Genomic DNA, 16,866 nt, shown 5'->3' with positions numbered 1-16,866 from the left:
AGTGCTGCTCCAGAGAGTCCTACCCAGACTTTTAGTCTGTTTAGTATGTAATGATCGACCATGTGGAATGCAGCACTGAGATCCACTAATACTACTCTATTGTCCATGATGTTTTACGCAACCATTAAATTGTATAACATACGTCTATGTCTGTACTCAAAAGCAGCAAACACCTGTCAACAAAATAACCCCCAACTTACCATGAAACTTTTCACAAACCGTCGCCCTCGGCTTTCCGGTAAGGAGTATTCGCTCAACTAACCATGAAGCTTTTCACGAACCTTCGCACTCGGCTTCTCTGGTTATGAGTCTTGCTCAATTAACCACACAAAAACACCTCAGGAATTCCTACACACCTATGCGCCCTGTAAACACACCCAAGCTTCTTTACATTATTCTTCACCTGGAAGACTTTCTTGCACACCCCCAGACCTCCAGCACATACATAGAGCACAGACCTACAGCACATGCACGTGGCCCGGAATAACGCTTTGTGATGGCCAACCAATCTCAATGCAGTTCAATTTGTTTTCATTATCATCTATATTTTAATTTGTTTTCTCAACAATTATGCCACAGTCAAATTAGAATTAAATCGCATTACCATTTACACTTGTGACGTTCAATAAATGATTACCGAGTGCCGTTTTGTACCTTACGGTTCCTGGGAGGCACTCCGTCACAGACCGAAGTCACCGATGCAGAAACTTTAACAATTGGCTTCCTGCTTACCCTTCTCGTACACGTGTCCTTGATCGGTCAGTCTGTGAGAGATTAAAGGCAGCCTCACTCGGGCCTGGCTCCCGCGGACCCCTCCTGGCTGGCTCGTCAAATGTGGTGGCTGGAAGCTCTGTGCATTACAGGAATCTAGTCATCAGTTAGCAATGTGGATCGAGCAGTTTAAGTCCGTCGATAGTTTTTTTAAGCGAAAGTAAGTCATATTTCTCTAAAATAAGCACTGCATTTTATTGTTGAGTTGTACTTTTCTACAGAGACGGCATTCCCTTTTCTCAGTTTATTAAGGCTGTCTAGTTCATAAAATAAACTTGTCCCTGTAAAAGTAAACAAATAACCCATATTTTAATGAATCTCTCAGATAAAAGTGTTTATTACTGAAAAATGTGTCACTTTTCCCCAGTTAGGGAATAAAAGACCATGATTTGTGAAACTCTTGAAAGAACAAAACTTTCACAAGACATTAAGTCAACAGAAACTGAATCAGCAAACTGTATCGAGCATTGGTTCGTGTTCAGAATCAGCAGCAGCCGTTGTACTATCAGCCTCTCTGGCTCTCTCTGCTGGTGGTGGTGCTTCCTGTGACTTCACCTTGAACACGTCCCACCTCTCAGGAAGGATCCCCTTGTTGAACAGGAGTGAGGCCACATATGAAACCACCAGGATGGAGGCCAGAGCAGACAGCATGCAGATGGACTTGAAAGGAAAGCGCTGAACATAAACATCGTTCTCTAAAGTGCATCCTGGGAAATGGAGGATCACAGGGAGCCCAATCAACGGCTCTCCACTCAAAACTCTCATCACCACTGCAACAACATAGCCTGCAGCAGACCCATAACCATTGGAGACCCTGACAAAGAGGACGCAGATCAGCTGGGGGAAAATAATGGTGTAAGTCAGGTCTGAGCCCAGGATCCAGAACACCATGATGCTGATGTCCAGGTGGGTGAGAGATGTTCCCACAAGTCCTGTAGCCACTATGGAGACACGGATCACCCACTGCAGCTCTTTATCGGATGCCTAAAAGCAAAACCATGAAAAACTTGAATATTTAATATTGAGGGAGTGAATAAATGCAAAACCCAGTGAAGAGGTGAGGAAAACATAAAGAACATGCTAACACCCTAACCCTAACCAGTGTTTTAGTAAATAAACATTAATATTACACTACTGGTCATAAGTTCGAGAACACCTCAATTTCTTCAGTTTATATTGAAATGTACAGTTTTATTTCTCAATGTACTTTGAAAATAAAGAATAGAACAAATAAAAAATTGAAGGTAAAAAAAAAATTATAGAATCGTTTGGTGAACTAAATGTTATCTACATTTTTGACTGATCAAAGTATAGCCACCTTTTGCAGATATAACAGCCGAACAAATTCGTGGCATTGTTTCTACAATGGAAATCAAATATTGTTCAGAAATTTCTTTCCAACACTTTTGCAGAACAGCTGTTGTTAACCCATTACTTGTTCCCTGAAAAAGGCCTTTTTGTATAACTCTGAAATGTACATTATTTTTCAGTTTTTGGTAACCTTAACTTTTGTTTAACCTCTGGCAGTTTACATCTTACCTTTGTGCCATTTAAGGTTATTCACTGGACTTGAACTGCTTACATTTCAATAAAAACAGGAACAATTTTGGAATACCAAAACTTTTGACTGGTAGTGAATTTGACATGAAGATATGAAAACTCACATTTGCATCTGATCAATTTACTCAAATCTGAGACTTGAAAAAAGACAAGACCATTCAGGTGCAGTACAAAAATAATAAGTAAAACCACTCCGAGATGATCAATATGTGTATCTGAAATGATCAAATCAAAACTCACCAGTCATCGTGAAGACTCCCACTACCAAGCTGACACTCCGGTTAGCCAAAAAAGAAACCTCCAACCGTCCAGCTTGTGTGTTTTTCTCCATCTTCTTAGACTTTACCGAGGCCCAGATGCCGATTCCCAACACAAGCAGGTAAAAAGCTAACATCATTATCAGACCTGGTATATTGAGAGCCATGGTGGATTTAACCTACAGCAGAGACAGTTCGACTACTTATAGGCTACCGCAAGGGTATTTATTCACTAATCAAACTGCTTTAAAACCATGACCGACACATGGTTTCCAGAAAGGAACCGTTTATGTCCACAGCAGTCTGAATTTGTGTTTGGTTTTAGCACGAGTTCAAAGCGTGTCGGCTGTTCCTGGGACACGATTCTTTATAGCAGTGGTGTTGAAGCAATGTTAACCTCTTTTCACCCTGGGCTTCATCAGCATCATGGTTTCCCTCAAAGAATCGGTTACTGTATACATGTAACTACTCCCTAATTTATTGTTAAATAAGCATCTTACATTTGTGTATATTTTTTTCAACTGTACAAATATTGTAGATGCATGTAAAAGTATATGTTAGCAAATATATGTTATGATAACACACAATTAAAAAACAGATTTGATGTAGTTTTAAGAAACCCACATGAATCTCTAAAGATAGCATGTTATTACATTAACTGCTTGAATACATGTATGTGCTCTGGAGCTCACCTGCTAACATACATGAATGTGCTTTAAGGCAATTTAAAGTCCTTCACAGAAAAGCATCGCAACTTAAAGCAAAATAAATGAAAATTTAAAGACAATGAAGAACATTCATTAAAACATTAAAAGGCAAGACATTTAATACAATTTGTAGTGCAATTAAAGAAATAAAATGTAGTAGTGAGATGCAGACATTGATTGATATCCTTTAATCTAGTTCAATTAAAGGCATCAGCAAACAGAACATTCTTAAATCTGGATTGAAAGGATCTGAGGGGTCTCTGAGGGTCTCAGCAGACCTGCAGTTTTCGGGGACCTGTTCCAGATATGTGGAGCAGAAGAACTGAACGCTGCTTTATCATGTTTAGTTCTGACTCTTGGAACAGAAAGTAGACCAGTCCCAGATGACCTGAGGGGTCGCGATGGTTCATACTGTAGCGGCAGATCACAAATGTATTTAGGCCCGAAACCATTCAGTGCTTTATAAACCAGCAGCTGGATTTTAAAGTCAATTCTTTGTTGGACAGGAAGCCGGAGCAAAGAACTGAAGTGATGTGATCCACTTTCGTGGTCTTGGTGAGAACTCGAGCTACAGCCTTCTGATTGATTCTTTACAGAGACCTGTGAACTATGAGCCCGTAGCTGTGAACTTGTGAACTACGGTTCCAGTAGTAAAGTCGACTGAAGATACATGCTTGGACAAGTCTCTCCAAATTATGTTGAGACATAAGTCCTCTAATCCTTGATATATTTTTCAGGCTGATTTTGAAATTGTCTTGGTATGGCTGTTCAAATTGAGGTCTGAATCCATAAATACACCTAGAATTATGGCTTAATTGGTGGTTTTTAACTTAAGCGATTGAAGCTATAGTGTATATTACCGACTCCAGCTCAGTGTGCTCGTCCTTTCTTTTCTTTTTAAACGGGGCCCCACGTTGAGATTCAGTGTAACAGGTTCTAGGCTGCAGTTGAGGCCAATTAGGCTTATTCCTGGCACCTGTTCCCTGAGCCACTCCCCCACCCACCTCCTCAGCTGATGCCAACACACCCAGCCACCACACAGGTATAGCAAATACAGGTTTCTGACTGATGTCTTTTCTTAGTTTTAGTGAGTACACAAGCTGCAGCATTCTGGATCAACTCGAGGGACTTAAGAGACGTATTAGAACACACTGATCATAAGAAATTGTTGTAATCTATAAGTAACAAACACGTGAACTAATTACGTTGAGAGAAGATCTGCCTGATCCTTTAAATGTAACAGGTGAAAAAAATGGCAGTCAAAGGTCACGTCTCGATCAAAGATATCGCCACGATTCTTTATGGTTGTGTTGAATGCCAGGGCAATGCCATCTACAGAAACCACATCACCAGAAAGAAAAAACAACCTTAAAAAGCCACATAAAAAAAGTTGGCTCTAAAAATAAGCGCATTTAAAAGCACAAAGGTTGGGGATAAATACGCAGTCAAAGAAAATATTTATTTGCATTACAAAACAAGCAAATTTGGTTAAAAGCTTTCACCACAGACATTTATAAATGTAAGTAATGCACATACAGGAGTACACGTCCAGAGTTTTTGTCGTCATGCACGTGGGGATTTCTCCATCCTCTGCAAAAACCACAGGATTAAGAAAGACAAGAATAACAGGGAAAGCAATCTTTAGACAGACGTCTCTGACATCCCATTCCAGTAGTGTCTTAGTCAACACACCAAGAAGCATCACAATGTAATACACGAGAGATGCACGAGTCAATCTAAATGCACACAACCGATGCCGATAAATGGCAGTGTGGACACATGGAGTCATTATCACCTTGTTAAAAAGGTCATTCGTCCATCCGTTTGCTCCTCGTGTGAACGGCTCTTCAATGCCACGTCTGAAACAAGAGCCATGGAGACAGAAACAAGGAGAATCTATGCTTTTAGGGACCAAGTCGATGCCAACGGTCTGGAAACGGGACGGATCAGGGCTCCCGACTGACAGAAGTTCCCCCTGATGCCTTCAATATGGAGCAGGTAGCTTAGCTTAGCATAAAGACTGGAAACAGAAATCATGGGCTCCCTCTGGAGATCAGATGGTTGTGTGCATTTAAAATAGACTCCGGTACATTAAGTGCAACTGATTTGAGGTTTAAAAAAAAAAAAAAAAAGCCCTGAAAACTTTTCATTCATCTTCTGGCTGTGATGGATGTCTCCACGAACACTAATTATAAGATTTAAGATTTAAGTTTTTCCTTTGTGCTCCCCATCCAATCAAATCTGATGAAAGCACAAGTTCTCAGTCCGGATGAAGCAGTTCAGTTAGCTCGCAGTTAAAATGCATTTATTTTGTCATTTGATTGATTATTTACTGTAATGTTTGTTATAATATATACTTTGATTTGACGCAAAGTGTACAGTCGCTTTTACATAGATGGAGATCATATACTGCAAGTTTACATTCCAATTTACAAAGTTCACAGCATTACATTTATCAGGCAGTATTTAAATTATTTGTTTTCTTTATGCTGGAGGTCAAAGGTCACCTGACCACAGCTTAAAAGAAGAAGAAGTAGAGAACCAAATCCAGGTCGATCAGCAGATCTCAAAACTGTCATCGGACTATCTTAAGGCTGTGTAAATAGAGTACCGCTATACCTGTACATGTTTTCATCAACATTGGATTATAAAAAAAAGAAAACACACACACAACTGATCAGAAGTACATATACTTGTACTTGGAGGCTTGGTGAAAACCACCAGCGAGATTCGAGAACGCCGCCTCTCCGTCCTTCTCCCCCATGCTGCATTCGTCTGTACGTCAGTGCAGCTCACGCTCTCATATCATAACCGTGTCCACACACACACACACACACACACACACACACACACACACACACACACACACACACACACACACACACACTCCTGAATCTACAATATCAACATCCAAGATACAGGCTGAAGAAACTAGGAATTGGGTGCAGAGGTTTTCCAAAGAGGTTTGTGATAGACCCAGCCTTCGCCCTGGTGGAGAAGAAGAGAATAGCATCAACATATTGCTATTTGTTTTTTACAGCTTGTGTGATAGACAATTATTTGTTTACAGTTGGAAAATATTGCATTTTATTTTTGGCAATCAAGACATAAATTTGAGAGTTAAATACTGTTAGGTTGTAATAGTTTATTTTGATTATGTAGTCTTGAGCTTTAAATTAATACACATAGAAAGATATTATAATAGGAAATATAAGGGAGAATATTTATATTGTTGTTAATGTGTTATGAAGCATAGGGGTACTGGTTCCGCTATGTATATGTCAATGGCAAGAAGGAATGAATGTTAGTTTGTATTTCAGATGGTCAAAGCCGGTTGAAGCCTGTGAAGTGACTTTAATGCGGACAGTAACAGATGGAACTTTTATTGTGAAAATACTTGTCTAGCGACTTGACCGGAAGTGACGTTTTGACCCGGGGGTTGTGACGTTTGACCTCTCCATTTTGATAGCGGGACTTTGAGCCAACAGGAAGGTGTTAGAGGATGAACTTCCTTTGAGAGGAGGTGATTGGCTGATTTTGGGACTCATACTCTGTACTGGGGAAAGATCGTTCTCTTTCGTCTTGACCCGGGTGCTTCCAGCTTGTTCCCACGATCGTGAGCCTCGATTGTTTGTTTACACTTCTTGCCATTAAATATTGTTAAACTTACTTCACGCGCATCCGGAGCCTGATTTCCATCATCTGCCAAGTGCCCAGTTTCAGTTACTCTTATAATACTAAAATATTAGAGAACCTTTAATTATATTGCTGACTTGCGTCCGTCCCAAAGCGGCATCAGTGTTACATTGGTTCCATCACTATTTTAAAGTGCCGAAGTCGTGACTCTGTCGTGTTGGACGTGCTCACCTCCCGGTCAAAGTATCTGGTCCTCCAAGCGGTTTCGGTCTCGGCCCGGTGCCGCTCCTCCGTCCTCTGCCGCTCCTCCAGGATCCTCTTGTGCTCCGTGGCGTTCTCGATGTCCTTCTGCCGCAAGGCCTCAGTCACATGCTGCCACAGGCACCTGAAACACAGAGGAGAGATCACGACGTGGTCGAGGAAGGCCACAAAACTCCCCGACGCGTGAATACAGGCTCTTCTGACCTGGACTCGGTGGGTCCCTGCTTCTCAATGGGCCGGACGCTCTTCTTGGAAACGGGCAGCTTGGTGACGTCGACCACTCGCGTCTCCCCGCTGGTGTAGCTGAACTCCAGAACCCCGTTCCACTCGCCCTGCACGCGGCACACCACCGCGTTGGTGGCGTTGTGCTTCACCTCCCCCGTGACCCTACAAACCGGGCGGTGAGATGAATACATTTCACACTGTGCACATCGTCAGATAAAAACATACAGACACGGATATGAACTCACTTGTGTAATTTGCCGCCGTAAAAAGGTTTCGTCTGGAAGGTGATGACCGCCGAGTAGCCGGATTTAGCGCAGTTGATGTTGACCTTCCCGCCCAGCTCCACCCAGGGAACGGTGAGGATGGAGCGAGCGTACGCACACGGCAGCGTGAACGTGTACTCTTCATCGTGCTCCAGCAGATAAAGACAACCTGGAGGTGAAACGGGGAGGATGAGCTCATCGGAGAACTTCCTTTAAACTTTCATTCAAATGAAACGGGATACAAAAGCACCGCCGGCTCACCTTCCCCGATCATGGACACGCCGATGGACATTCCCATGAACTTGCTCTTGGTCCATACGTGCGTGTTCACGCACATGCGCCTCTCCTGGCATTCGGCGTAGAAGCCGGACACGGGGGGGTGGTGGGACACCTGCTCCGCCACAAAGCGCACTAGGTAGGGGTCCTGGGAGGAGGCCGGGGGGTCGGGGCTCTCCTGCGGGGGCTCCTCGGGGGCGTCCGGTCTCCTGGGTACCTTCCAGGAGCAGTGGAAGGTCTCGCCGATGATGGGGTTGTAGGGCTTCTTGGCGATGGCCCCCTTGCGGCCCTCGTGGAAGGACGTGAGGTAGTACTCCACGAAGCGGACCATGCGGTCCTCCGGGCTGCCGCCGTCGGTGATGGTCACAAAGAGGTCCGGGTGGGACATGAAGTCGGCGTACATCTCCAGCAGAGAGCGCTTCTCCAGGATGAAGGTGGGCAGGACCACCTGGAAGGGCAACATGGAACAACACAAGTCACATGACGACGGCACCGTCTTCCTTTTGACGAGTCATCAAGTGACATTGACAGGACATGGCGCCGGGCCCAGTGTCCAGCTCTCCATCAGAGCCAGTGGATCAGCTGATCAGAAACCCAAGAGGAGGCTAAATACTCTGGAAGATAGGATGTCTCTTGTGGTTTTAAGTGCGTCCAGGAGGAGTAATTAGAAAGCGTGCTCACTTCAGCCTGGAAGGTCATTACAGCTGAGACCTGATCTAAGATTTACTTATTCAGGGTCATTACATCATTAATAATATTCAAATTATATTTAATCACTTCCCAAGGAGTTCTCAGGAAGCCGTCATACATGTGCGTGTTTAAATGACTTTATATTGATTGAAAAAACTAATTTAAAGCTTTTTTTATTTGACGTTTCACCTCAAAATCAGTTGCTAAAAATAGAAAATTATCCCAAATATCCTCTTTTGTGAAAATGTACATAATCCAATAAGATTTGAAATATATGATAGAAAAACTTATCGAACACTTGTGTTGGCGGAACGTGTTTCAGTAACTCGACCCACCCGCGTGAGGTCCATCCCCAGCTTCAGCTGGGACAGCAGGTGTAGGATGACGCTGCGCTCCTCCTCCACAGCACCCAGGTCCTCCTCCTTGTCGGTGAAGGAGTCCTCGGCCTCATCCTCCGCGTCGATGTCTTCCTGCTCCTGAGGGAGGGAGGGGAGGGGAGGATAATCAACAACCTGCTTGAATGAACCTCTTGAGATTGCACAACTGCTAGACCATTTTTTTTTTTTTTTTAAAAGCAACAACAACAAAAACATTACCAATAAAGTTTATAGCCGATTCAGAAAAGGGAAATAATGCATCTACTTCCTGATGACAGGTTGGTACAACTGATCCCAGAGGGTGTCATTCCCTTGGTCTTACCCCAGAGAAGCTGCAGGACTCGGGGCTGCTGAGCTCCAGCCCGCCCCCCTCCAGCGGGTCCTCCCCCAGCGAGCCGCTGCCGTTCTTCAGGATGTCGGGCAGCTTGGGCTCCAACCACTCGATGGTGGGTCCTGCCGTGGACGGGGAGCGCAAGGCGGCGGGTTTAGAGGTGGTCATGGTACGATGCCCCCTCCCTCCCAAGACCCCCTGACACTCACTCACAGGCGCAGCTCTGCTCCACCTGTCGCCACACAACCACCTGGCTGCTGACGGCTGTCCGAGACAGAGTGTAACCCAACCCTTCCGGCAGACCAGGTATCAGGACACTTTGGCCCCGCCAGCAGGACACAGCCCCATGCTCTGATTGGCTAAACCCTCCACGTATGGCGAGGGCATTTGTTTTAACGTACGTTTAAAAAGGCGGACGGATCTCATTCAAATTCACCGCGTGCGTCGGGAGTTTTATCCGATTGGCGGAGGCTTCGATTCCGGCCTAATGAAATATACATCGAGTAATGAGATCTGCTGTGAAAAAGTGGGACATTAGCTGGTCGTTGAATTTCAAACCTTCCTGAAGAGAAAGGATTGCCGTAGCACTTTGGGTTCTCTCCAAAACTGGAACATTAGGCAGATGTAGAACTGAAATCTGTCAACAAAGCGTTGCCAAGTGGACGTTTTAACCATCGGAGATCTCATTACAGAGACAGGTGGTAAGAATAGGCACAGTTCCCCATCAATAATGCAGAATAATTCCACTGTGAGGCCGGCGCTTGTGTTAGATTGGGTGCAGGCCTGCATATACAAGACTATGATTTGTTGTGGCCTCAGTTAACCGACAGCTTGCCTCACAGAGGCGGCTCATTGAGAAGACCACAACACTTCCTCTGCAGTGGGAAGAGCAGGAACGCTCAGGTTCACTTTGTTCCCCTTGACTGGAATGTTGGAATAACCTGCATGTAAATCACCGTATTCAGATTCACTATATGCACAGTGCCCCCACCCCCCACTGACCTCCCAGGGAGCCCCTCTGCCTGGCCACCTGCTGCAGGTGCAGGATGTGCAGGCACTCGTTGAGGCAGTTCATGGTGGCCATGGAGGTGGCCTTGAGCATCAGCAGATCCTGGTCTAGAGGGGAGAAGCCGGCGGCGGGAGGCAGGCCCTCGATGCTCTGGATTAGGTCTCGTTGTTGGCCCTGGGCCTGGGTCATCATCTGGGAGGGGATCACGAGGAGAGTTCGGTTATATAATGCAATCTGTGGGTTATAAAGTTCATCTGTGGAGGTACTTTGTTTAAATTCATTTAAAATCTCTTAACATGGCTTCCTTTTTTAATTATCAATGCACAGAAATTCATGTTGTTAAACTATAACATGAACACATATAGAAGATTCTAATACCCTCTATCCTTCCTGTGTGCTAAAAACATTGAGCAACTAAATGGATGTTATTTTTATCTTGTGAATCAGCATTTGTCAAATTGTCAACGAATGTGATTCAGCTCGAGCATTAATAATCTAAAACATTTAAATGACTGCCGAGTTCTGATTAGTAAATAATTAATGACTGCATTGTTTGAAGGGAGAAGAGAAGAAGAATCAATAGATGAATAAAAACATGATTGATCCAGTGTGTTGCTGCACACTGATGTTAAGGAAAAGAGCTGCGCCCCCTGGTGGTCAGTGTGCATTACACAAATAGGTAAAAGTGAAGAGGAGTCTTATATTTAAAATATATAAATCATAACAATGCTCCCTCTGTACGTTTGTGCGCATCTATGCCGACATGTGGGAGGAGGATTGTGGAGACGTTTCTGGCTGCAGCTTGGTTGCGTAACAAATGCGTCACCACACTTCCCAGATTTAACAGCATTTTGATTGGATCAGATGTTCTTGATTTCACGACAGATGTAGGTTGAGCTCATGTCTCTTCCAGGAAGTGTGATTTCCTTAATCTCATCTCCAATATAAAGAGCAGAAAGACATTTTTCCTCTACCATCTTCAAAACAGTTATTTTGTTACTATTCTTCCAACACATAACTCAGTTGACATGCCAGCGGTGCTCTGGCCGGCTGTACCTCTCTGGCGTCCATCAGGTGGTCCGGCACCAGGGACCTCTTGCTGGAGTAGAGCGACGAGCCCTTGTTTAACTGCGACCAGCCGAATAAGGTGTTGGGGTTTTGGCTGGGCCGGCGTATCGACATGGGAGAGCTGCCGCTGCCTTGAGACGCCATCGAGTAGCTCCGGGACTTGGGTGGAGGATTAGTCTGCTAAAGTGCAAAAAAAGTCCCATCTCGTCATTCTCTAACAAAAGATGTGCAACTCCTAACAGATGGATTCTGAGGGGAAAGAAAGAGCGCTTCGGGGACTTCTGTACATCTCAAGACCATTCAATGTGGGCAGCGGCGATCAATATCCAGATCAATAACAGCGATTACTGCGCTTCAAAACAGGGTCAAACCGGATTCATTTTTAGATAGACATTAATATTTCTCAGCTGCACAGGTTTCTGCTCTGCCCTCTAATTTAAATGCATCACACAAACAGCCAATAAAGGGATATCATACACTGATAAACAACATGTTTGCATTGACTAACATTTAATCAAAACAGTAAATGTTTTTTCTTATTATGTGCATAACATCTCTGTATATGTGTAATATTTAGCACGTCTTACCTTGCCCATGGCCTCCGTGTGGTGCTGGGTGCAGATCTGCAGTCGACTCACCCAGTGCTGTCTCTCTTTGGCATCGGTGGCTGAGAAACAAATTAAAGAAGGGGAAAAAAAAACAAAGAGCTCAAACCCATCTTACTCTACTACGATGATCGATTCCCCGAGCGCTTCTGCATCACCAGCAGCAGATAATGGAAAAAAAACATCCAGATCAATATCGCGTGAACCTGATGGATGGTGATGACAGGAGAAAAAAAGAGAAGAAGAAAAAAAGGCTGACAAGCAACAAGGTGAACAGCTCGATTCGTGGAAGCTCAGAGAGGAGCACACGACGTACTCTGGTCTGTGGACTCGTAAGCATAAACCTCACCCACCCCGGAGCTTGTACTGCTCCCCGCTGATGGCGTTGACGGTGAAGGTGTGGGAGTCCTCGTCGCTGGGGGAGATGACGGCCCCCGCCAGGGGGAGCGTCCCGCGGGGCTTCTGGGGCCGAGACTGCTCGTTGACGAAGTACTCCAGCAAGCCCGCATCATTGTTCAACACAAAGAACCTGGAAGCAAACACACGCTCTGACGGTTACGTGGCGTTGGATTGGATTACAACATAACCTGGCAGAAAGGGTCTGATAAGAGTTTCTAGATTGGGACACTAAACATTTTTACACAACTCACCTGTATTGCCACCCTGTCACAAGGTTGGTGTATTTCATCAAGTAGCCATCAATATTCTCCATGTGATCACTGCCATGAAAGATGATCAAGGGAGATAAAGAACACGTGTTAAAATGCTTTGACTGAGTGTATAGACACGCACGCACGCGCACGCGCGCACACAAATCAATTAGCCTTATCACAGATTTGCTGTCTTATCTGTTAGAAAGCAAACAGGATCATAAACTAAAGATCAAATCGGTCATATAGTGGACAGTCCAAACATTGTATGCATATGTCGCAACCGTCCAGGTAAACAAAGCAGCTTAAATGTAACGTTACGGTGACAGTCACCCACCTGTACTGCCAGCTTTTGGCACTTGCTCGTCCCGAGCTGGGGGTCCTTGTCTGGGGCAACACATCCAGTTTCCCTTCGTTTTCTGGGACTCGAACCGCCGCGGTCTCCGCTTGCATAGTCACCAGCAACGGAGCCTTTCGTTAGACGCCTGTGAAGCTAAGCTAGGTCACCACAGATTTGATTAACTGTACGAGTCTTTCCTTATGACGCGTGGTGACGGTTCATCCCTTATGGAAACGTAACCCAACTGATGTGGACTGTTAAGTTGAATAGCGTTTGAAAAAGCATGGTCAACAGTGACAGGGAGTAGCCTTCTGTGCCTGCTAGCTCGCCTGATATTTACTGCTTTGGCAGGAAACCAGTCACGTGACTATCTCACGAGCGCAACTTCCGTGTTTCGATTAATTTTCGATTTAATTTAAAGGTTTACAAATAGTAAGATTCCTCCAATATGTAAAAACTAAACTTTTAGACAATTTGTAAAAAAATAAGTAACCACTATATTTTATTTATTCACATACACTCGGAGAACATTTCCCTCTTTTACTGTTTCAGTTTCATCCTTCACAATAAAGTACACGTACACTGCAACACTGCTTTCTATACAACTGTTAACGTAACGTTGAATTATTGCTTACAGTACATTGTCTAATTATTAATTTGTGAATTTGTTTGTTTGTTTATGCTGTGTGTAGCAAAACAGGAGCGAATATCATCACCGTTATTGTTTTATTTTGAAAAACATGTACACCGGAAAGTGTACTGTCTTGACGTCGGTAGGCTAAGCCAACACTTAACAATAGATGATCGGTAAAACGCGTGGTACATTAGATTTTCCTTCCTTATTTCTGTTCACTCACTTCCTACATTTAACATGGTGTAAACCCTGTACAATTTGGAAATAATATTATTTGTTTGAAAGCGTTAAAATGGCTGTGATACTTGTTGCAGTGCGGTAACGCGTGGTTCCCTCCGCTGAAAGGGCGAGAGGGGAGGAGTGAGCCGGTTGTGAAAACATAGGGCGTATGAGGAAGTTGTAATACACGGTGAATAACAAGAACAACAATACAGACTCTGCCAAGTTCAAAATGCCCGCAATGAAAGTCTGCATCGTGGGATCTGGAAACTGGTAATTACAACTCTCTTATGAATGCATCTTTCATCTAATTATTATTATCTTTCGGTAAATGTTGCAAGAACTGAAGTGAACGCGGATTTTTGCACAATTCTGTTGCAGCATGATCATGTTTTATAGATCGATTACTTTGATGCCTGAGTAATAATGAGCGTTTTGTCACTGTTATGGGTGTTTGCCTGCCAGTGTATCAGCATGACGTCATCACATTGTTCCAGTAGTGGTTTGATGTGTTCCATTTCCACCAGAACAATGCTTTCCCACCTGTTCTGACATGTTTTAGTCTCCTACAATCCTGTGTGGAGTGTTGCTCCTACAGTGTTTGTGTTCTTTACTCCCTCCAGGGGCTCTTCCATTGCCAAAATAATCGGTCGCAATGTGAAAGCATCTAACCGGTTCAACCCCATAGTGAACATGTGGGTTTATGAAGAGATGATCGATGGGAAGAAGCTCACAGAGATCATCAACACGGAGCACCAAAATGTCAAATACCTACCAGGCCACACTCTGCCCCGGAATGTGGTGAGATTAAGTTCTGCTCACCTCATTAAATGGCACGAAATAAAAAGTGTTTGAGCAGAGATGCCGAGGAGAGAAATAGTGTTTCATGATACTTATCGATGTGTGTATGATGAATAATATCCTCCATTTTGTTGTTGTTTAGTGCTGTATTTGTCACAAGATATCGAGATGTTTCTCCTGTTATCTGCATTCACAATTTGGTCGAAAAAGTAAACATTACTTAATTACTTGTATAATTTAACAATTGACTCAGTTATTTGTCATATATTTGTTCATATAGTTGTTTTTTTGTTATTGTTATGGATGTCCATAAAGAAAAAATATAAGATGCTACATTTCCAGGGGTCTATTCTGATTTCTGATCATGTCTTTTTTTTAAAGATTAATTTTCTTGGTCTTTTTATTAGATTAATAGGATAGAAAAAGTGGGCAGGATAAAAGTATATGTTGACTAATCTGCCACTACGACTGTATATCTCTAGGTCGCGATTCCAGAAATCACAGAAGCTGTCAAAGGAGCAAAGATCCTGGTCTTCGTCATCCCTCACCAATTCATCAGCAAACTGTGTGACCAGATAAAACCTCACATCATGGAGGGAACCATCGGGATATCGCTCATCAAAGTAAGATCCTGTTATTATTGCTCTTCGCGTCGTCTTTCCTTCGGCAGCCGAAAAGGGGAAATATCGTCACCTGACTTTGTAGTTGCGCAACATGCAGATTATCACCGCTTCTTGGTTCTCGCCCTCCAGGGTATCGATGAGGGGCCGGAGGGACTCAAGCTCATCTCGGACATCATCCGGGAGAAACTGGAGATTGAGGTCAGCGTCCTGATGGGCGCCAACATCGCCAGCGAGGTGGCGGATGAGAAGTTCTGTGAAACCACAATCGGTTCGACATTTTTTCCTGACTTCCTGTTTGCATGCGTCGGGAGAAGAGGGACGGCGTGTGGTGGTCAGACGGAGTCTAAAACTGCAGCGTTACTTCCCTGTTTGGCAAATACCGAGTGACATTGGACATGTTTCTGTTTCTTCTCTTTTCGACGCAGGTGCAAAGAACGAGGCGAACGGCCTCGTCTTCAAAGAGCTGCTGCAGACTCCCAACTTCCGCATCACGGTCGTAGAGGAGAGCGACACGGTGGAGCTGTGTGGCGCTCTCAAGGTAACCAACGCCGCCTAATTGTGAAAAACTCAGCGGCCGTTTCTTAAAGCGAGAGTCCAAAAAACTAAACGTTTGCCTGGCAGAACATCGTGGCGGTGGGCGCCGGATTCTGCGACGGCCTGGGTTTCGGCGACAACACCAAGGCGGCGGTGATCCGGCTGGGCCTGATGGAAATGGTCGCCTTCGCCAAGTTGTTCTGCAAAGGCCAGGTGAGCTCCGACACCTTCCTGGAGAGCTGCGGCGTGGCCGACCTCATCACCACCTGCTACGGCGGGCGCAACCGCAAAGTGGCGGAGGCCTTTGTGGTAACGTCCAAGGTGAGTCTACTTTGATGTATACATATTACGTCTGTTTGCTTAATGTAGGTAAACAACATTAAAACCGTTCCTGTGTCCAGAGTATTGTTGAGCTGGAGGCTGAGATGCTCAACGGGCAGAAGCTGCAGGGCCCTCAGACCTCCGCTGAGGTCTACAAGTTCCTTCAAAAGAAGGACTTGGTCAACAAGTGGGTCCATGTTCCTCTTCTAAATACATTTTCCTCGTCTTCTGGCTCCCACAACGTCACATTGAGCTTTTCTCCTGCAGGTTTCCACTGTTTTCCGCGGTCTACCACATCTGCTTTGAGGGCAAAGAGGTGAAGGAGTTCATCACCTGTCTGCAGAACCACCCGGAGCACATTTGATGAGCCCGTCGACCGTGTTTACGGGCGCTGCGGTGATGGCGAGGTACCACCACTAGAGGGTGCAAGAGATGCATCGCATAGAATACGCACAGCACAACAAAAAGAGATCCAACACTCTGACTTTCTATTGTTGGCGTATCGTAATGGGTCCCATTTTTCTCCGAGCTTTAAAAGCACATTTTTAAAGATTTTTATTTTGTGCAATAGTATTAGCATGTATCAAATTATATCGCTCCTTTTTTTAAAAAAAAGGCAATGCACTCCATTTATTGTATCCCTAAAATAATGTCAAATTTGTCATTACGTTGTTTTCTCAATAAAATCAATTCATAAGAAACTGAAAA

At 44.3% G+C, this 16,866-nt stretch overlaps 2 protein-coding genes across 4 annotated transcripts; one reads left to right on the top strand and one right to left on the bottom strand.

The window, feature by feature from the left end:
• Window positions 1-4,735: 4,735 nt before the first annotated feature.
• LOC130204642 (oxysterol-binding protein-related protein 11-like) lies at window positions 4,736-13,638 on the bottom strand. Of its 3 annotated transcripts, none has more exons than XM_056431499.1 (14): window positions 13,024-13,638; window positions 12,687-12,755; window positions 12,390-12,565; window positions 12,019-12,098; window positions 11,420-11,608; window positions 10,357-10,555; window positions 9,346-9,476; window positions 8,982-9,122; window positions 7,942-8,404; window positions 7,663-7,849; window positions 7,397-7,579; window positions 7,163-7,316; window positions 6,183-6,283; window positions 4,736-6,136 (listed from the first exon to the last, which is right to left on the bottom strand). In XM_056431499.1, exons 1-13 carry the CDS (start codon window positions 13,137-13,139, stop codon window positions 6,227-6,229), a joined length of 2,145 nt encoding a protein of 714 aa, XP_056287474.1. In that variant the 5' UTR covers window positions 13,140-13,638; the 3' UTR covers window positions 4,736-6,136; window positions 6,183-6,226. The 3 variants fall into 3 exon arrangements, with proteins under 3 accessions (XP_056287474.1, XP_056287472.1, XP_056287473.1); XM_056431497.1 differs by having other exon boundaries at window positions 11,420-11,611; window positions 13,024-13,637; XM_056431498.1 differs by lacking the exon at window positions 4,736-6,136 and having other exon boundaries at window positions 6,148-6,283; window positions 11,420-11,611; window positions 13,024-13,636.
• Window positions 13,639-13,812: 174 nt separating this feature from the next.
• On the top strand, window positions 13,813-16,866 carry LOC130204474 (glycerol-3-phosphate dehydrogenase 1-like protein). Its single transcript, XM_056431230.1, has 8 exons — window positions 13,813-14,152; window positions 14,503-14,680; window positions 15,163-15,303; window positions 15,433-15,571; window positions 15,729-15,841; window positions 15,925-16,158; window positions 16,239-16,345; window positions 16,426-16,866. Exons 1-8 carry the CDS (start codon window positions 14,112-14,114, stop codon window positions 16,520-16,522), a joined length of 1,050 nt encoding a protein of 349 aa, XP_056287205.1. The 5' UTR covers window positions 13,813-14,111; the 3' UTR covers window positions 16,523-16,866.

Source organism: Pseudoliparis swirei, chromosome 14 (assembly GCF_029220125.1).
Source record: "Pseudoliparis swirei isolate HS2019 ecotype Mariana Trench chromosome 14, NWPU_hadal_v1, whole genome shotgun sequence".
Classification (NCBI taxonomy): Eukaryota; Metazoa; Chordata; class Actinopteri; order Perciformes; family Liparidae; genus Pseudoliparis; species Pseudoliparis swirei.
Note: the sequence above shows the minus strand (reverse complement) of the source record. Positions and strands in the feature narration are given on the sequence as shown.